This window comes from Maylandia zebra, linkage group LG19, assembly GCF_041146795.1.
Source record: "Maylandia zebra isolate NMK-2024a linkage group LG19, Mzebra_GT3a, whole genome shotgun sequence".
NCBI classification, from domain to species: domain Eukaryota; kingdom Metazoa; phylum Chordata; class Actinopteri; order Cichliformes; family Cichlidae; genus Maylandia; species Maylandia zebra.
The window spans coordinates 20,642,877-20,664,338 of record NC_135185.1 but is presented as its reverse complement, the minus strand read 5'-3'; the positions used below and the strand labels follow the sequence as shown (position 1 = coordinate 20,664,338).

Below are 21,462 nucleotides of genomic sequence, written 5' to 3'. Positions count from 1 at the left end.
ACTAATATCAAGGTACTTCAACCTTTCTATGTGTTTGTCAGAGAGAAATCCATGCATATCTTAGATATCCCTCTGGCCTGTTGTTTGACACCTCGCTCTGCGCTTCTCTCTATCTCCCTCTCTCATTTCCTCTCTTCAACCTCTCCAGAGGCCCAGAGTAACAGGGCACATCAGACAGGTTGATCGGTGCAGAACTGCAATGTCCTGCTGATAGACTCGAAATCCATGTCAATGTATGTGGAGGTACGCATACACAGTATGTGTGATCCTCTGCCTACACATTGGTTTTTTTCTGGTTTACTTACAAGCATTCACTTGATGTTGATGTTTGCCAGATTAGGTTTTGTATGTGTCTTATGAGCCTGTATTATGTGTTTAAGAGCTTGAGGTTTTATACCTCTCCTCTCAGCTGAACCCCCCTGAGATGAAGGGGACGAGGAAGATGATGAGTTGGAAGAGGTTCTTTGCAGCATAGCGTCCAAAGAGAGTTCAGAGCGCCGCAGGTCAGGGTTGCTGAAAAAGGATGAAAGCAGACCTTTTAAATACGCAGTATCCTCATACAAAAGTACAAATAAATACAAGTTTTTATTTCTGTTTAAACACACTAAGGAATAACACATGGGAAATGTTACAGAAAGTAATTCAAAATCAGTTTGCTACTTTGTCCTTTACCTTGCCCTTATAAGCTGAGAACCTGTCCGAGGACCCAGACCTACTCCTCCATTAGGAGAGTTTTTCCTGACCAAGGCTGGGGAGATGGAAGTGGTCCGTTGGGGTACCTGGACAAACACAGAAACAAGATAAAACTTTGCTTTTTCTCCTGGAAAAATGTTCAAAACATGTATCCTCGTCTTTGTAAAGTACACTACCGATCCATGGCAAAGAGGGAAATGGTAAAACACCATGATGTACAGTATAGCATGAATTTTGTCAAGCAGCTGGAGAGGCCAAAATTCATTTAAAACAGGATTATTAATAAAATTGCAAGTATACTACACTATGCAATATTTAAACACAGAGTTCAAAAAATGCTGAAACAATAAATAAAAAGCATAAACACAGGTTAATAAAAGATACCAAATATTCTTAGCCTTCATTTCTGATTATGAATCTCAACCTTGGGTGGGATGTCCTCCTCTCTCAGCCAAGCGGTTCTGTCCCGATCCCGATCTCGATCCCTGTCACGGTCCCGTTCCTCCCTGCCAGCATTGCGCTGTGGAGGTCCCGGGGTGTCAGAAGTGGGGTCTGAGTTCTGACGAGGCATCTCAGGCCTGGGGGAGCCCACACTCACACTCTCACTGAGAGCTGAGTCTTTCTGGTCCTGCAGAGACTGAGAGCCAGACATGGAGCTAGTGTGGGTTTTCACAGGAACCAGGTGAGCCATCTGTGGGGATAAACACATTGATGAAGTCAGAGTTTAACAGTGTGAGTGAAATGGACAAAGGATGGTTAAGGGTGAGGTGGACAACAATATGTGAGAGAAGGCACGAAAGGTGAAAGTGCCTCTTTTTGCGCGCGCGCACACACACACACACCTGTGGTTCGTTGGAACGGTGGATGGGTGGGGTGCGGGCAGGCTGCATGCCCCCACTGCTGAAGGACTCGGAGCGGGGTGGGAGGGAGGGGTCGGAGATGCGGTTGGACACTTTGTGCTGCAGTGCTGGAGAGCTCTGCCTGTTCAGCTTAGATCGCTCCTCCACCTGAGGCAGGTCACATACGACTGTTACTCACAGTGAAGCACACAACACAGCCAGTCACCATGTCTGATCCACAATGGGCACCACCCACACACCCATGCACCTCTACAAGCCACTAGACAATCTTAAACATCACTCTTCTCTGCGGTGACAACAACCGCAATGTAGAAGTGTGCGACTGATGGATTGATGGATATTACATAAGAAATTTACGAGAGCCTCTCTTTATATTGCACATTGTTTTAATGACATGATAGGACTCTGCGTGACTAAGTGAAGTCTTGTTTTTCGAGTTAAAACCAGTCTTAACCGTCTCTTCTATGCAATAATAACACAGGTGAGCCATGCCAGACTTCCACAGAAGCCCTTATCAGGGTAAACCAGCAGGCCAACAATAACACAAAGATTTTGTTTTGCACAAAGAATAGGTTTTTTATTCACAAACAGATTGGGCGTCTGACTAATTTATGTCTCAATTAAGTTGTTTGTGGTGTCGTTTCTCCATGTTGAGGAGTAAGAGTGTCTGATGGCTGTAGTGAAAGTTTAAGTATAGCTTCTAATCTGCTTTATCAGATGCCACATTCAAAACAGAATAAAAGAACCACGTAAGCACAACGCAATGTTGAAGTGTTTGTGTAATTCCAGTCCGTTTCCACTGAACTGTGCTCACGTGTGTCAAAGTAAATACATCTGTGTGTGAAAGGGGCAGGAAGCTCCTCTTGCCAGTGTAATCTGATTATCAGATTATCTGCTGTGCAATAGGAGAATGTTCCAAGGGATACGCCCAGCTGCCAAAATCACACTTTTCCACTCTAAACACTCTACCCATCTGTAGTTTCAGGGTTGAGTGATGGCTCAGCGGGTTCTAGTTTCAACAGCCCCAAGGTAAACAAGAGTGCCTTTCTCTTTAAAAGCTTTCTCTAAATCCACAGGAGCTCACATAATCTAGCAGGATTATTTCAGATTATGACCTGGTTCAAAACAACTATGCGATACCGAGCCATTCCTCAAATCTGTTAGGTGCCTGCTACAAGGTCAACTACAACGTTGCAACTTTGACATCTACAGCATCAAACAGCTTTTGTTAGTTCCTTGAATGAAATGCAACTACGGATGATGGAATCAGATTTAGACAAACAGTCTGCAAATAACTGAAAGAAAAACATTCAGTGGTTTAGGCGAAGTACTGCTGAGATCGAAGTTTGATCTGTGGAGTGTAATCAAGGTTAGTATATTGACTAAACAACAAGAAAAGAGAGATTAGAAAAAGATGAAGAAAAACCTTTTGGGTAGTGCATATTTCATTTTTTTGTGTTTGTCATAAGTTTACCACCCAAAAACTCTTTCTATTACAGAGAGAAGAGAATATTGGAGGTTAGCTGTTGGCAATGTTGCATCTACATACAGAAAAAAATACTGTATGAGATGAGGAAGAAGAATAGGTCGCCAGAAAGGCATCTCGGGTTTATTAAAAGGATCCCACCACCACTTGGCCAGCACCCATCACCAGGCTAGGATATGATTTACTGGTTGACTGACCTAACTGGAAGATGAGATGGGTGGGTTTTCCCTGATGCCATCAAATCCAAGATATCTAGAAGTAGGCTCATCACGGTGCCCTCTGGGAAACTGGGTGGCAGGGGGGAATGAGTGGTCTAGCTAACTAGGCTACTGTATCTACAAAGTGGTATTAAACTATAACTGAACACAGGCACCTCTCCCCTTGATCTTAAGCCCATAAATAATACGAGCTATATAAAATGAATAATTAAATGTGTTACTAACAGTAAGAAGAATATATATATAAGCTTTATAGGGACAAAAGTGGAAATGTACCTTTTACTGTCTGTATGCTTGAGTATGAACATTCTGCATGTATCCAATTGTACCTCTGTCTTTGTGGGAAATTTGGTACTTTTGACTGTTATGTCAAGCAGTGTTTTAGAAATTTATCAAGGTCATATCTGAGCCATAGAAGTAATACAAAAACTTGATATGCTCCAGTAGTTAAAATGAGTAGAGTGGAGCATTTATGTAATCACAAATATAGAAGTACAAGTGCGCGTGCGTGTGTGTGCGTGTGTGTGTGTGTGGTCTTATATACATGTGCTGGAGCAGAGTCTAGCACTCTGTTGCTCCAACAGACCTGGCGATCTGGGATTGGGATCCAAAGGGAGAGCCTTGTGGGGAGCAGTGAGGTGAACTGTTAGGAAATGACGTTTGGTTAGGCAAGACTAAGGTGGGGTAATAAGGAGATTCTGTGTTGAACCCAGGGCTCTCAGGGGAGAATGGAGGAGAGAAGAAACTGCTGGATGGCGATACTGGGGATGTGGACGGCGACACAGAGCTGCGAGGAGAAAGGCACAACCAAGGGGATGGAGAGTTTGAACTCATTGAAATAATATTATTCATGCTTCTTTTTAGTAACCCTGCAGGGGCAGAAGCACTAAGATCACACATAGAGGAACTACCTCTAATTGCATGTTCCCTCCATGTCTCAGAGGTCATGCCCCTATCGGAAAGAGGGGAAAGTAAGTGATTGTTATCAGGGACTTGGAGAAGATTGCTACTGCTGGGAGCAGGTGAGTAGGAGTTCCTGTGTTTAGATAGGGCAGAACAGAGAGCATTTGCAGGGAAGGACTGAGAGAGTAGGTCAGTTTGGTCAACTGCCTTTGAGTCCAAGTGCATTGTAAGGCTGTCATGGCTCACGCTTTGCCTCAACGATTTGTGCCATCCTCCCGGATTATAAAGCTCTATGTCTACATCTATTCTATTGCAGGGTGAGTGTGACCTGCCACGTCGATGGGCACTAACCATTAAGGACACGGGTTTGGAAGGCGTGGGATTCTGGGTCTGTCCTGGAGATATCGGATGAGGTCGAGCCTTAAGCTGTGACTCTTGAGACATTAGCTCCTTAATGGTTGGCTGACTTGTGACAGATAGACATCTATCTCTATGCTTCCCATTTTGACTGCTAGGCTCTGGTAGATAACACGAGCCTTGTTTGGGGCTCTTGACAGGACCTTTATTGAGCCCTTGGTCAACAGACTTACTGTGCTCTAGGACATACCCTGGGCTACGCCCCCTTCGATTGTGTTTCTGAGCTCTAAGTTCTTTGACCTGCTGGCTTATCTCCAGCTTCAACTCTGGATCTAGGGGTTCACCAGGGTCTACTGAAATACATATATGGGGAAGCTGGCTGGAGAGAAGCTGGGGAGAATGAGACAGAGTATGCTTAGGCGCCTGAGGTCTAGATTGGCCGTGAGAGCTAGAAGTTTGAGGCTGGTTGAATGACTGATGATGTCGAAGGCGGGAACGAGGTGGGTTACCATGAGCATGCTGCTGCTGCTTCGGGACCTAGGGGTCACAGTCAGAGGACATTAAGCAACACAGACACACACAAAGCACACTTCACAGCGTAATTATTAAAGAAACAGAATTCATTTTAAAAGGGTGTTTCGATTCAAAAAGCAAAGTTTCTCCACTACTCTCCTCACAAAGTTCCTGCTTCTAGTACAACCTGCTAAATAAGATAACCACAATGCAAGAAGGCAACTGGTTGAGGTTCACTTTAAATACATTATTGACATCAGCATAAAAACATTTAGTACACAGACCTGGTGCTCAGAACCTTTCTTCATAGAAGACAAGCAAGTTCAAAAGACCATGCATAGCTTTGCATGCCATGTATATTACCTCTTTAGCCCAGGCAGGCTTGTCGTTAGGATTAACGACATCCTTATAGTGGTAAAGCGGTTTCTTCTCTGCTTGTCTTCCCTCCTGCTGCTGCTGCTGCTGTTGTTGCTGCTGCTGCTGTAAAGACACCAGGTAGGCTCTCTCCTGCTGGAGCTGCCTCTGTAGCCGCTCTGCCTGCCGCTGCTCCTCAATCTGCTTGCGCTTGTACTCCTGAAGAAAGAAAGGTAGAGGGTGAATGGCAAGAAGGAAAGAGATGAGAAACAAAAAAGAGGAAACTATTTTATATGGGAGCAAAGACACAAAGACAAATTAGCACAAGGGAAAACGGCTGAGGCAGATGAGGTACCAGTAGATATCGACACAAAATTTAGGTCAATCGGTATTACGGAACTTTCAGTGCATTTATAAAGTCAGGTAGAAAAACAGTGGATGCGTATTCTAATGATCATTATCCCTCCCTACATGTGCAGAATTTAAGGGTTCAGAATGGCTTGAATAAATGGGAGGAAAGTCCATACACAATATTTCCCTTTTGATTGTATTTGAAAATACTTTTTGTGTGACACAGTCTTCCACATAGTGTCAGATTTGAGTCATGCATTCACATAACAGACCTGACAAACATACAAACTGACCATTGGATTAACCCAATATGGAACACAAACAGACTTTCTACATATAGCTCTGGCAAAAAACCAAACAAAATCTGCAGGAAAAACAGGGAAGAGGAATGTAAGTATTGGAGCGATGGGCACAAGAATAATGACGTAGCACAGCACTGGATTTTGGCACTAGGGTCATTTTTGTGGCCTTTGGATCTCAAAAGGTTTCCTTTCAAACTTGTCAGTCTTCAATTTTTAGCTCTAAAGTGCATGAGTGATGCAGTATACAAATACTAAAAGGAAATACTCTTAAAAAAAGAGCAGGGCACTGAGGAAAACAACAGTGTCCTACATTTTCTTTGCATGACATAACAGGGCAGTCAAAACAGAAGTCTTTTTTTCTGTAAAATCCTTTGAGATCCAGCCAACTAAATGATACTGCACATGCGTTCAGTGATCCGAATCAATTTCAGAGGAAAATGTTTTTGCTCAAATCCGTAGCTAATAGGCCAAAGAATATATATTCCATTCAGGTGCATGCAGTGGGGACAGGGATCACACAGCACAGTTGGGGAGCAGTTGTAGCACGTGGGAGGGCTGTGGTTACCAGCAGTAATGCCTGTTCCTGCAGTAGCTGCTGCTGGAGAATCTCTAACTGCCTCTGTTCCTCTTCCAGCTGTCTACGGATATACTCCTGAGCAGCACGACGGCACAAGGAGATAGAAATAGATTGAGAGAAAAATCTGGAGATCTGAACATTTATATACAGGCAGAGAAGAAAGCTAAAGACAGAAAGGGGGGAACAGAATAGAATAGAGAATATAATCTCCTGTGGTTCTTTTCAATGAGGAGAAAAGATAATAATAAAAGATATTATATCCTCAAACAATTTTAATGTGTTACAAAGGGAAAATGAGAAAAAAAAGAGATTGAAGTTATCTTTTCAAAAGACTTGAGAAGCGTGGCGGGAGAGCAGCAGAGCGATAAACATTGAGTAGGATAGACAAAAAATACAAGGCTGAACTGCAGTTCAGGTTCACAGAGAGGACAAGAGAAAAAGATGTTAAAAGAGAGAAAGAGACAAGTAAGAGGAAAGATACAGAACAATCAAACTGCATGCATCTATAAAAAACTCTAAAATTGTCCATCCCTATAACGCTGCAAAAATTTCTATGCTGAAAATGCCGCAACAGCTTTCTTTGCATTCTAAAAAAAAGGTGCAAAGTAATATCTCATGGGAGGGGCTCTACAATTTTGTTATGTAATATTTATATTTTTGCCACACAAACAAGCCGTGGATTTAGAGTTTCCACCAAGGTTTTTGGCACCTCTATCCAATGTAACAACTTTTAGTGCTTTTATGTTCTATACTTTTACTTTTTGAGGTTTTTTATCAAAACAATGGCATGCGGCTGATGAAGCTAGAAAAAAATAAATATTAATTTTGACATAACAAATACTGAAGAAAAACAAAACACTGAGGGACAAGCTGTGGATTTAGAGAAAGAAACTCCGGGGATGAGTTTCCACCAAGGCTTTAAGCAACCTCTGTGTAATGTAACAGTGCTTTTAGTTCTGCACTTTTAATTTTGATTCATGACTCAAACATTGAGCTTCTATATATAATTATATAATTTTATATTAGCAAGTGATGAAGCCAGATTAAAAATAAAGATTAATTTAAAACAGCATTACAAATGTACAAATAAAGAAAGAAATGTCCTTTCCTATTATGTAACTGTATTATACCAATGTGTAATTAGTTTGAGGAATTCTAGGCTAACTCCCAACATCGTGGTTCACATATCTGTTGCATTACATTGTCGCACGACAAATACATGTTTTGCAGTACAAGTATGGACCTGTTCTCTTTCTGCATGCCTCCTCTCCTCTTCTCTACGGAGCTGCTCCATTTCCTCATAACGTCTTCTCTGTTCCCTCTCTTGCTGTTTCCTCAGCTCACGCTCACGCTGCTGTTGCTGTTGTCAGGAAAGCAGGAACGCACAAAGATTAAGGATCATCACAGTGAACACAAATCAGGAAATCATGTTTGTTTGGCACACTTTTTTTGGGTACGTGTTACAACTTCCAGGATAATAACACAGGAAATGAGTATACAAACATATGCGGGCTCAAATTCTAACTAATGTGTGTATTTGGTCACGCGTACAAAGACACAGACACCATTGAAGTGGTGGGTTCATGTAAGTTAAGTCTAGTCATGGTGCTTAGAGGTGCATTGGAAGGCAAATCCTTGGGGAAACCCACAGAGAGCACACAGATTATGGGCTAAGGATTTCCTTCTGTAAGCCTGCTCTCTGGAACTAAGAAAGGGACATTGGGGAACAAGCTCTGACTGTGTCTGTGTAAGTGTGTGTATAAATGTCATTCTTTCTCTACCAAAATTGTGTTTTGCAAATTTAAATATGTGGAACCAAATATTCTTTCCTATAGATAATAAACTATTTGACAGAGGACACAAACATTATTGAAAATGGTTCAATTAGAAACATTATTTACATAGTAGTGATGTTAATTTGTGGTGACTGTTAATTTAGAAAAAAATACCTGAATTTGTCAGATGTATTGCTAATAAGTAAACTAGGTTATTGATGGTAACATGCTTACATATTTTCTGTAGATAAATGTAATTCAGCTGAGGTGGGGCCCAAAGGTTGTAATTAAACCAACTACTCTATTTGCACCACTTCCAAGTAGTTCTATATTCACGTTTGATTTAATGAATAGCATTTTTGCCATTTTTGTGTACTCATTCAGTTTGTAGCATATCTTCAAAATTTCAATATTTGCACGCATGCCCCAGCAATACATTCATAAAACCGCTCCAAGTGGCACACCCAGAGCCACACTATTTAAACCTGTCACGACTGATTTCATAAAGCTCGCTCCCAGTGTTGGTAAGAAATATTGTCTTATTATGGCTGAGACGTTATATCTGGGTGGAGGCCTTCGCAACATGAAACAAAGATGTCATAGCAAAAGCACTGTTGATAGAGGTCGTTCCCAGATGGGTAACTCCCACAAAAGTTGATAATTGTTCACAATTTGTAAGTATAGCTGTCAGACAGCTAGGCTTGGACTTAACACATCATTGTTCTTTCATCCAGCTAGTGGAGGAGCCATGAAACAAGAGAAGCATCCATTGAAACAGAAGCCATTAAATATTACGAAGAGACTGGCCTTCAATCATTTTCAGTCCCTTTGAAATCCTGTTTTGGAAAACTTCAGTGATGGTGATGGGTATTGATAAGCATTGATTATTACCATTTATATGCAAATATCCAAACAAGTTTTTGCATTCTGTTTGTAATTAAACTGGACACTGACTAACAGTGTCTGATTAACAGATGCTGCAAAACAAGAACAATTAAAAGCTGACATTCCTTAGACTTTCCAATGAATTTTGGATCGTTTTTTTTCTTCTTCTCCTTCTTTTTTTGTTGGTTTATGACCTACTATATTTTGTAGTTTAAAATTTTTATGCATGTGTATCTTTGTAGCTTTTGTTGTTTGAAAAGCTACAGTATACTTTCAAAGCTTTGCCTTCACTTCATTCTCTCTTACTTCTTCCAGTCGCCTCCTCTGCTCCTTTTGCTCTTCGATGCGTTTCTGTCTCTCAGCCAACAGTAAGCGCTTGTGCTCCTCATTCTGCTGTTGCTCCAGCTGTTGCCGCCGTTGGGCCTCTGAACGCTCCTTATTGGCGAGCTGTAGGCGCAGGAAGTCTCGCCTCAGGGTTGACTCCCCGGGGATGTTGATGATGGAGCTGGAAAGGTGGACAGTGAAAAAGACTAAGTCTATGTTGGGTGAAGTTGGGCAGAACATGTTAATGTTCATATCTGCGCATTTGTAAAAACACTGACCTCGGGTCACAACTGTCTCTGTCTTCATCCTCCTCTTCACTGCCACTATACTCATATTCTGTTTCATCTGGTAGGCAGGGAGATAGAGTGAGGCAAGTAAGAATGAATAAAAAAGAAGCAGCAAAGAGTAAAAACAATAAAACCTTAGTAAGGTAATAAGCAGCACAGAGCAAAGGCACTTCACGTTCTGAATTTTTCACTTTAACTACCTCTGTTCGTAACAAATTGCTCACGTTTTTGCCATTCCCAGATCATCGTCACTTCAAGGCACATTCTCTTAGCCACTGAATAAGAGTATAAATTGTCATTTTACTGTGTGCGGTGGGGTGGAGAACATTAGCTCAGAGCTCCTTCAGTCAAAAAGGGCCTTAAAAAACAGCAGTCATATAAAAGGCCCAGCTCTTCCTCAGACGCATGCACATGGACTGGTCCTCTGAATGTGACAAAGTGACAGCTGGAGAAGTCACAGCCTCTACAATGGCAAGATATTTCGATACATCATCCCGACGTCCGCTCTGCAGTGTGTTGTTTCCTGAAGCGGTTAATGTCGTTCTTTCTGGTGCAGTACTTTATGCGAGTGCCAGTCTATCACTCCGACACTCGCCAGTGTGTGTTTGTGTCATAATGGAGTTTAATGGAAGTCTGTCACTTTTATTTTCTGCCTTGTTGAAAACCATGAAATCAACGGCATAAGTGAGAATTTGTGCATTTGTCTGAAAGTGTTTAACAGCTCATCCTTAAAGTGAAACATTATTCATAATGTGACTGCGTATCTCTGAGAAAGTATCTCAGTCATACACTAAATCTGTGTGCTTGCTGTTTTTCAGCTGGAAAAATTTGATATGCTTAAATCTTGCTGTTACTGGTCTATATTAGTGGCGGTGTTCATTGTGCTGCAGTCAAATGAGCCTGATTTCTTTTTACTTACTAGGCATAATAGACATGTAATAAGTCCATGTGAACGCACTATACTGCTGCTTCACATTTCACTTACAACAACTTTGGTCATAGAAAGATTGCTATTTCCATCTCTAGTAGTTTATTTTTGATACTAATAACGTGAAGCCACCCCACCCTTCCCACATATATGGAAACCAGTAGTGAGACTCGCTTAAGCAGGGCTGTCAGTTTCAACCAACATGTGGTTCACTGCATTTATTAAAATGTAGAATCAGAGGGAGGCCAGGCTGAAAAGCAGCTTGTAGTGGCAAACATGACTGTATCCAGGCTAAAACAAGTTAAATAGTGTGTTATTTAAAAGATTTGCCAATAGGATGATAGGATGTATCAGCTAACCTATCAGCGTATGTGTGCTGGCACTGACATGTTGTCATCAGCTAAGGAACCAAGATGGCAGGTTAAGTCTGACGTTTAGTTACACCTGAAGTAATGCTACGCTCAATTAAAAATAAAGCAAGATAACCAAATCTTTATTGATCTTAACTACTTGTGCCAAAATATATTTGGAGCATGTGCCAAGAATTACACTTTGAAAATACTAGAAAGCACAGGTGTGTCCAAATGAATAGAAACTACAGCTTGGAGGGATGAGTCACAGTGGGGCATAATTCAGAGAAAACATTTTAATATCCTAGTATGTCACTCCAATTAGTGTAAGCATAACTTTCACTTTGTTGTCTGCATGCAGAATCCAAACATGCACACATCTACAACACAGTTTGTCGCTCACCCCTCTCTCCTCTCTTCTTCTTGGTGCGGTCGATGTGATCCTTCAGCTGGATGCGAATTTGCCTCTCATTGGGCAGGTCCTTGATGAATGGGTGTTTGAGGAGCTGCTCTGTGCTGGGTCTCTGGCTGTGGCTCTTTACTAGACAGCTCTCTATGAATGACTGGAACTTCTTTGACCTGAACACACGTACACACACGTCTCAGCAAAAATGAAAAAAAAAAAACCTTTCGCTGTTTCTCTGCTACTGGCACTGCTGCTCTGAAGTATCTGCAAACACGAACTGCAATTATGTGATACACACTCACCACTTCTTTGACTTGAGTCTGGGGGCAGGGTTGCGTGGAATGAGGAAGAGGGCTCTCATTGGATGCATGTCACAGAGTGCTAAAGGTTCAAAATAAGAGAGATGCGAATGCTTTTAGGTATTTGTATTAAACATTATCATGGCATATAGTCAGAGCCAGCATGCTAATAATCGCTCAACTATATCAAAACAAAATTAGGTCCTTTCTGCAGATTGTGATCAGTTATAAACTGTAGCTTGAAAATAAGTTATTTTTTACTGAACCAAAATTAACTGAAGGGTGGATACAAGGCCTGTCACCTTAATGATGACAACTGTGTTCAAATACCTCAAAGAGGAAAATAACGCATAACAGACCAAACTCTGGGCAGCGGCCCAACAATGTGACACATGATTTTATATCCACTCCTTTGCCTTCGTTAAAATTATGACTTAAAATGGGTTGGAGTATCCTGGACTGAATAATGATCTGACTCCTGATTACAGTGATCTACTGTGGAAGCACTAAGAAATGATGTGTAACAGAGACATAGGTTATTCTTTGGGTACGTACGTGGTGCTCCCTCAGCCATCTCTATTGCGGTGATTCCCAGTGACCATAAATCACTCTGCAAAAGAAACACAAATAGCACAAGTCATCGAAATCCTTAGTGGGTTTACGAATCTTTAGAGGAAAGGTGATTGAAAAATCACCTTGAAGTCATATGTGGCCTCAGGGTTCTCGTCACAGGCAATAACCTCTGGCGCCATCCAATATGGTGTCCCAATAAATGTGTTTCTCCTTCCTACTGTTCTGTCCAACTGGGCTGAAACCCCAAAGTCCACTAGAAAGTCATGACACAAATACACACACAGACAAAACCAGTGAGCTTTACTGAATTCCATGAGAGAGAACATACCCTACAATAGATAGCCCAGTTTACAAATGCACACATACAGATCCCATCTTGGTTTTAATAAGAGAGAGAGCAAGTCATGTCTTCAGCAGTTTGCATCATGGACAGTGGCAGAGCTACAAACGGTTTTGTAATTTGGCATCCAGCATAAAAGAAGCAGGAAAGACAAAGACACACACACACACACACACACACACACACACACACACATCTGAACCATCTGAAACTTTATACTCCATACTGCCCTCCCAATCCTGAAGCAGTTTTGTGAAGTGGAGTTAGATGACAGACTGACCTAGCTTGACCTCTGCATTCTCAGTCAGCAGGACGTTCTGTCCCTTGATGTCTCTGTGGATGACCTTGTGCTGATGGAGATGAGTCAGACCCTGCAGACAATGACAGAGACACAAAGTGAAGGAAAGCTCTGTAACAATGAGCCAAATCGTGACAATTATTACATAAAACACTCATTTCCAAAAGGAAGTGTCCTTGAGCAAGACTATCAGCTCTTGGGTTAGAGCTATGGAACTAAACGTGATCTGTACTTTTAAAAAGTTGCATTGTTGCATTGATTTGAAATCAAGCTGTAAGATGGAGAAATTGGTAGAAACTGCGGGGAAAAAATGTTAAAAGCACTGAGGGATGAAAGAAGGAGAAATAGAAAAAAATGTGACGGGGCAGAGGCAGCAGAAAGAGCGAAAACAGAAAACAACATGAGGCGAGAAATGAGGGTTGGGAAAAAAAAGAAAGAAAAAAAGTGAATAAAAAGAAATCATTGTTCAGAGCAGCACTGTGCTTAACTGACAAGATGCAGTGATACTGCTGTTTTCTGTTGGAGACATCAGCCCTCGGCAGCTAAAACGTACCATAACAGATAGCAGAGACAAGATGTGGTAGAATGGGTACAATTTCCCAAGAAGAACAGTTCATAACAGAGACATCATAGAAACCAATCAGCGTCTGATTGCTCTCAAGTAACAGGCTGGGCATCGATAATTTAACACACAGTCATTTAAAAGAAGTATAAAGGTTTTGAACCAAGAATTGTCGCATATAACTATCCCCGTGCGTACTTTATGAGTTTAAGACAATGTGGGGTTTTTTCAGTTTGGATTATGCCCTTTCAAGAATCAGCCCTTTTGAAATTACTCTCTGATTTTCCACTATAGTGACAGATTGATGCGGTTTTCAATGACTGTCGGCAGGCTCACTTGCTCTTGCATCAGTCTTTGAGAACAAAGAAAACAAACAAAATCAGAGAATCCAGAAAAAAAATATTTCATTTCTCTGAAAGAGAAAGCTGCCAACAAGGTTACTTACCCTGAGAATCTCTCTGCAGATGTAAGCAGTCCATTCCTCTTTCAGAGAGTTGCCCTTGGTGTTCTTGATCAAGTCTGTCACTGAGCCAGCTCCACAGAACTCCATGACCAGCTACATGCACACATGCACACATATGCAGATACAAGGTCAATTACTGACTGGAAGCAAGCGACCTTGTCTTTATCTTTTCTAACCCAGTAACTCTCATAAAGCAACCTCCAATACCAATTGTTTACTTATGAATGTAATCTTTTCTTCTGTATTCTGCTTAACTGACCAATAACACTTTTCTTTTTTCCTTATTATCAAAGTACAAGAGAGCCAATATTATACAGTCAGGTCATTAATAAATGTGCATCAATAGTTCCAAGCCTGTTGGGAGGAAACTGTAGCAAAGCCAAGTAATTCTGTGCATGTGGAGATTAAGGAATCACATTTTTGGCTGGAAAGTAAGAAAACCTTGGCGACACTCTCTTTGATGTGTTCATATAACATTTATAGTCCAGTACTAACACATGTGCATACAATCAAAGAGCCATGTCCCACTTTACCAGCTCTAGTAATAGAGCAGTACACGTGTAGCTCACACACACTGACACAAACAGCCAACAGTGTTGCAGACTTTCTGTCTCTGTCACTCCTTACAAACACACACCCCACACAGACTGCAGAAACTACAGGCATAAACTGACTCGATGGGGTCATGAGATCACAGGAATGAATCAAGTCCATCTCTTGACCCAAACACAATGTGTCTATTCTCTCCTCTCCTCTCTACATCTGTGGAGAGTAGCAGGCAAAAGTTCAGTTGGTCAGTTCTGGCTGCGCTTCAAGCCTCATCGTCATCATCATCATGCTGGACTGAACAGACAACAGAACTCCTCTCTTCATGGCTGTCCCCATGTATTCAGACACACAAAGGAACACACTCAGGAATGCATGAGGATGACACATGTGAAAGCCCACTAAGATACTGTTATGATCACTAACATACTCGAGGAAAAACGGGCCGATGTTGAGTCAGGGAGAATTATGGAGGCAATACATTTGGCTGCTTTGTGTATCTACATATGTTTGTGTGTGTCTGCTCCAACTGTTGTGTGATGAATGCTGAGGGATTAGAGATGAGAGAGCTCCCTTAGATGGCGTTAACAGATGATTTATCGCAGCAGCAGCCAGCCAGCCTCACATTGATTTAGCTACTTATAGCTTATAGCTTTCACTGATACATTAAGTATATATACCATATATGCATTTCCAATTCACACAAACCCACGTTCACTGCACGCATGAGTGCATGCATTCATATAGCAGAAAAGCAAGAAATGGACCGCGACTTTTTCCAGACCTGTCATCCTCTCCTCCTGTGATGCACACATGAATGACCATCCAAACACACAGAAAAAACAAAACACACTCAAATAATGCCGTACCCATAGCTGGTCATCTATGCCAGGGGGATTTTTCTTGATGAAAGCTCCGTAGTAGGTAGCGATGTTCCGATGGTGACTGTACTTCTTCAGCATGTTAATTTCTGCCTTAATCTCCTCTTCCTCATCCTTTTACCACACAGAAGAATTAAAAGCAATTAGACCACAGTCTCCATTTGCGACCCATCAAATAGCTCAATGTGATATGGACAGAGAGTGAAGCTGCTGATGGATTTTCATTTTGAATCCATTAAAAGTCTGAAAAGTGTTGTTGCAAAGCACACAGCTGGGCCCTAAATTATCCACAATAACAGCATTAACTTTTAATTACTTTCATTTCAGGGAGCTACTGCCACAAAGCCAGTTGTTTATAAGAATGTGTCACTTATTGACTTGCTTATTATTTACAACGTCAGAAAATTGTGCCTTGATTAATTCCTTTTAGTGCTCACTGGTGAAAAAACAAAGACATTTGTTTCACTAAGCGGATTTTTTTCTACAACAGCAGATCATTAAGTTATCAATTTGGTTTTTGCTTCCATTTAATTGTCATTAGTAATTAACACGGTCATTCATTTATTGCCACAGATTTACACATATGCAGCCATTCATATAGTTTTAGTCATGTCTTCATGCTTTATTTTTAACATCTGTTCTTTTCCCCTTTTTACTCTTTTGTTCATCCTTCATATACCTTGCACCCTTTTCCCTTAATCATTCATTCAGGATTTTATTGACTGATTCATTCATTTATCACTTCCATTGTTGCTTAATTCCTGCAGTGCTTTATTGTTTTGCTGGCAGCTAAGTGCTGACAGGGAGGCTCTCTAAATATAGCTGAGATTCCCTCCTGCTTTACAGACACGCCTGAGACCACACTGCTGTCCTAATACTTCCAGCTAATATTACCATGGCAATAGGCCTGTCCTCATTTCCTCTCTGCCACATCAGACAAACACACGTGCACGTACACACACACACACTAGCACTGACTCATCGCTCATAATTAGATGACATGCCCAACACTGGTATAATCACTTGAGATGATATTCTGTGTGTGGGTACGTGTGGGTGTGTGAGCAAATGCCAAAGTGCATGTATGTGTGTCTTACCCCTGTGACATCCATGACCTTGATTGCTGCCAACTGCCCCGTCTTAACATGGCAGCCCTGGTGGAAGAAGCAAAGGAAGTAAGTACAAGAAAAAAGGCAGAAATGTGAATGTTCATTTAATGCAACTTTTTCCAAGAACGCAGCACATTAGCACATTTGCTTCCTCCTTTGCTTTCAGTCATCACACTGAACTTAAAACATTTAGATTAAACAAGAAATAGCATTGTTTAAAAGGAAAATCTGTAATTTCTGTAAAGATACAATCCGCGCGTTATCTTGATGAAATCTGTGACAAACAATTCCATATAATAGGAAGAAATTTGCTCGTTATAATTTGCAGGTCTAGCATATTTATTATCTTTTAACAGTGGAGTCTGGGAAGTTGAAGCGACAGAAATGGAAAGACATATCAGAAATCATCCTTGCTGTCACTCTAGCCAAGGGAATTGCAAATAATGGTCAACAACACAAATCTGTTTCTGAGAGAAATAAAGACTGCCAATCAGCAGACCTTGAATGTTGCCGAATATCAAGGCTAGGCAGAGGCCTGGGGGAGCTACGAGGCATGAAAACAGGAGATTGGAAGCTGAGGGGCAAATGAAAGGCCCAAGTGGTTTGTTTGCAACAGAGCATCTGTGGCTGTGATTAACTAATGAAGCTAACAGGGCTAAAGATGCTAAAACCACTGATGGCTATTACTTTCACCTATCTTAACTCAGCTGATTAGAATGTTATTGTCTGCCCAAATGCCTAGCAGCGCTAGCCCAAACACACACACACACACACACACACACATACACACACACACACAAAACAAGGGCAGGACTGTTCTGCTGGTAGAATTGTTATAAACCAGATGGCATTCAGGGCCTGGCTCTAAAGCACCTCCTGAGGGCTTTAATCGAAGGGTCATTCTGATAACAAGCTGTAGCAAATACACAGGCTAGCAATGCTTTGGTAAGAGTAGTGCCAAATTATAGCTTAAAGTTGGTGCTTGCATTGCTTTGCAGTTCATTTGCAGGAGTGATTTTACAGTCTCTGCACCCTGTTATTGGTCATTAGTCACTCTCACTGCCTCACATTGTATTTTCGTGTTGTTTTAGCAGATCAGTTGCATCCACTGGCTCGCCAAAACTCACTTTACCTGATTAAAATCTTGAGAGCTTTCACTGTTTGAATGAGATTTGGATGTTATTCAACAGTGAAATAATGTTGATGGTCAACAAAAGGCGTATAAATAAAGTTGTGTTACTCAATAGGTCAACTGATGTTTAGGTGGATTCAAAATAAACTTCTGCTAAAGACTGATCTAAGGATGAAAGTATGATATCAGTGTTATATAATATAATATATAATCATTCACAGATCATTTCTGTCACCACTTCAAAGGGCACCGCAGTATGTTTCCATTTGAGAAAGTGATATTAAGAGCTATATGTGGCAACAAAACGCTGGTACATTTTATGGGATCCCACAAGATGACAGCCAATATTGTTAACATTATTATATGCTATCAGCTGAGGTCCCTGAACGAGGGAATATTAATTCCAGGAGTTGAATTTTTTATTACACAACTATTCTGGGACTGGAAAAAACTCTTTTAAACTTGCTGATTTATTGCTGAAAAGAAAGTTGGGATTTGAATATGATAATTCATTGTGTCACAATTCAGCACCACACAATGCAAACTAAGCACCACTGGATGGTTGAACACTGTGATCGGCCTCTTTTTCTCGCTTTCACACACACACACACACACACACACACACACACACACACACACACACACACACACACACACACACACACACACACACACACACACACACACACACACACTCATACATAAATATGCAGTTCAGATTCTGTGAGAGTAAAAGAGCTGGAAAGATTGACCAGGGATTTCTCATTAGGATCAGACTGCCCCAATTCCACAAGCACAAGGACTGGCTTTGTTGAAGACCAACAAAGGAATTACAGCCACTTACAAACCAGAAACCCTCTCTCACACGCTCACACACGCGCACTTCGACACACACAGAAAGCATAATAAGAGCTCCCTTTTTTCTACTACTCACACTGACAGAAAAACTCTTGCAAACACCCACACATGTGCACACAAAGACATGGTGAGTGCGGGAGAGAGAATGATTGAGGGAGTTACGAAGTGGCTGAGAGGGCAAGAGAGAGAACGTGTCAAATACATAGTGGACATGGATATCATCAGAGCTGGATAAAGATTCATTACTCCGAGCCACCTTGACAGCCTCCCTCCCTCCACTTCTCCTTTTTCCTGCAGCAGTAATGCCATCCAGCCTTATTAAATGACCTAGTGTGAAAGGAGCAACAGAAAAGAATTAGCACGGCCTGTTCATCTTCATCTCCTGCTCTGTCTTTGTCCTCTCCCGTTCATTTATTTGCCAATTCAGAAATAGGCTGGGGCTGGGCTATAATAGTATTACCAAATTAGGTAACATGACGATGTGTGAATAACATTATCTAAAGAATAAGGAAAGACAAAGGTAAAGTAATAAAACCATTAGTTAATTGGCTGTTTCATCAACAACATGCCAGGCATATAAATAGTTGCCGATTCCTTTTTTTCTCCTCTTTTCTGTTTTATATAATTTGGGATTTGAACTGCTAGTTGCACCACGTGCAATTAAAGTATCTTAAGTTCTGGGAACTTCCGAGAGAGACGGGTTAAAGCAGTATTTGAACATTATGATATATTACTTATTTGCTTTCTTGCCAAGAATTTGATGAGAAGATGTGTGCCATTCTCATGCCTGTACATTAAATTTAGAATCAAAGCTAGGAGCCAGGCTAACTTAATTTAACAACTTGAAATGGAGGGAACAGTTAGCTTGGCTATTAGACCTAAAATATATTTATAAGCTGTGTAAAAATTAATAATCAGTCCAACATGTCTGTGCGTTAATTACTTAGTAGAATATTAGCGACATATTAGCCAGTACAATGTAAAACCACAGATTATTGGTTTCGCATTTCTGGTTGCGTGCATAAAACACAGAAGACACAAAAATTTAATTATCGAGTATTTGATGTGTTGTTCTCGAAGCTGTCATGTGAATGTTGGTTATGCAAGATATCCTTTCATTATGTACTGTGAAGCATAGCATTCATTTAAGCAGGCCACTACTTCAAGCTCAAATGTAATTCCAGGGCATCAGTTGATCTTGATGCAAGCCCGCCTCAGTTGATGTTTCAGATGATACCAACATATCCACCTAGCAAATCTCTTAAATGGCACGCATACATGCTTTAGTCTGCCTACGGTTGCTGCACATCTGCAAACCATTATGCAACCCACCTCCACCCCAGCTCCTCTTTTTTATGTGGTGTCTGACTTCACTGTCACTGATGTCGTCGGAGCAACATTCTGTTTACAATGCTTGGTTTGGGGTGCTGGTGCATCCAATGGATGTCACATTGGAGATTAAGCTTTTTTGAGCTTTGATAATCAGCAGCTGCAGCCCTTACGATGATAAATATTGGAAAAAGAATTTCACACAGTATTAAAATGATGTTTTTATCCTTCTTCCTCTTTCTTTCTCAGAGGGATGGCCCACTCTCTCTCTGATCTGTCCCATTCAGAAAGACAAGCGCTGAGCCCGAGAGGCTTGTTCATCCCTTCCTCCACTCATGTGTTGACTGCTTTTCTTTTCTGACCTAGATCTACAGTTTCTCGCTCTATCTACCTCACTCTGTTTTATCCCTGTATCTCTCTCTCTCTCATTATCTTACCCGCTTAACTTCTCACAATCTCCTCTTTATGCCTTTCATTATTTTTCACTTCCTTCCTGTAAATTTGTCGCTTATTTTTCCTTTGTATGTTTCTTGGATTTTGTTCTCTTTCATGCCTCACAGCTCAGCCTAGTGACCTATGAAAAGCAGGTTGAACATGAGCATGACTGAGCTGAACGGTAATGGGAACAAAATACCATTCAGTTTTGAATCTGACAGGCAAATATGACAAGAGCAGAACCTTGCTAATGCATATAGAACCTTCTTCAAACCACAGGAGGTAGTTCACTGAGGTGGGCCTGGGTGTGCATGTAAAATGAGGATATACCGCTGCTTCTGCACACAAACACTTTCATCTAGTTGATCTATTCAGTCATAATACAGAGAATACTGGATAATGAACTTAAACTGAATACATTATTCATCTAAATTAGACAGGAAAGTATCTTTACTTTGCTCAGTATGTCCATAACACATTTTTCTTCCTTTTTCAATCCTGTGGAGCTATTTTGACCACATATGAAAGCAAAACATCTGTCACTCACACACAAATCCACATGGAGCTGTGATGCCGCTAGGCCAGGTGTGTTTGAGCGATAACAGCCTAAATCGACTACGTTTATTCCGCTTGGATGACCGCGCTGTGATGGAGACAGCAAACTGATACCAAACTGATCTCCAATCAGCCTTTAGGTGGTCACATGATGAAGGACTTGGCATCATCCCTCCAGGTCAGGAGTTGATGAACTATTGTATAAGCTGGAAATTCAAAATGGGGTGACTGTTCTTTTTGACGGATCAACCAAACAAACTGAGGGAATAATTTTAAAAATCAAAGCCTCTTACTCTTAATTTGTGTCAATTTGTAAAACTGTTTGTCATCTCCTATGACAGCAGCACAGATCATGATTCATTTTGGCGAAAAAGTTGGAAAATGCCTCTAGAACAACTGAGAGACGAGGTAAATTTAAGTAAATTATGCTGCAAACAATAATGATTTTTCAAATGATTGATTTGGCTTTTTTTTTTAAATGCCAACCACAACAACTGCAGCCCAAGACTAAAC

At 41.1% G+C, this 21,462-nt stretch overlaps 1 protein-coding gene across 9 annotated transcripts in view; it reads right to left on the bottom strand.

Moving 5' to 3' along the window:
• Window positions 1-21,462, bottom strand: part of tnika (TRAF2 and NCK interacting kinase a) — a 55,204-nt gene that overhangs the window by 11,848 nt on the left and 21,894 nt on the right. For 4 of the 9 annotated variants that reach the window (XR_013094666.1, XR_013094667.1, XM_004540170.5 and 1 more), the window contains exons 3-20: window positions 16,629-16,685; window positions 15,520-15,645; window positions 14,087-14,197; window positions 13,062-13,152; window positions 12,564-12,694; window positions 12,424-12,478; window positions 11,872-11,950; window positions 11,567-11,742; window positions 9,877-9,943; window positions 9,581-9,779; window positions 7,858-7,974; window positions 6,603-6,689; window positions 5,394-5,603; window positions 4,512-5,054; window positions 1,536-1,700; window positions 1,118-1,384; window positions 673-779; window positions 398-513 (exon numbers count right to left, since the gene is read on the bottom strand). Coding sequence is in view for 7 of the 9 variants with exons in the window: in XM_004540170.5 (XP_004540227.2) it covers window positions 398-513; window positions 673-779; window positions 1,118-1,384; window positions 1,536-1,700; window positions 4,512-5,054; window positions 5,394-5,603; window positions 6,603-6,689; window positions 7,858-7,974; window positions 9,581-9,779; window positions 9,877-9,943; window positions 11,567-11,742; window positions 11,872-11,950; window positions 12,424-12,478; window positions 12,564-12,694; window positions 13,062-13,152; window positions 14,087-14,197; window positions 15,520-15,645; window positions 16,629-16,685 (2,704 nt within the window). In the remaining 2 variants the exon portion in view is untranslated. The remainder of the gene's footprint in view (window positions 1-397; window positions 514-672; window positions 780-1,117; window positions 1,385-1,535; window positions 1,701-4,511; window positions 5,055-5,393; window positions 5,604-6,602; window positions 6,690-7,857; window positions 7,975-9,580; window positions 9,780-9,876; window positions 9,944-11,566; window positions 11,743-11,871; window positions 11,951-12,423; window positions 12,479-12,563; window positions 12,695-13,061; window positions 13,153-14,086; window positions 14,198-15,519; window positions 15,646-16,628; window positions 16,686-21,462) is intronic. The other 5 variants (XM_076877816.1, XM_004540175.5, XM_076877817.1 and 2 more) reach the window with 3 other exon arrangements.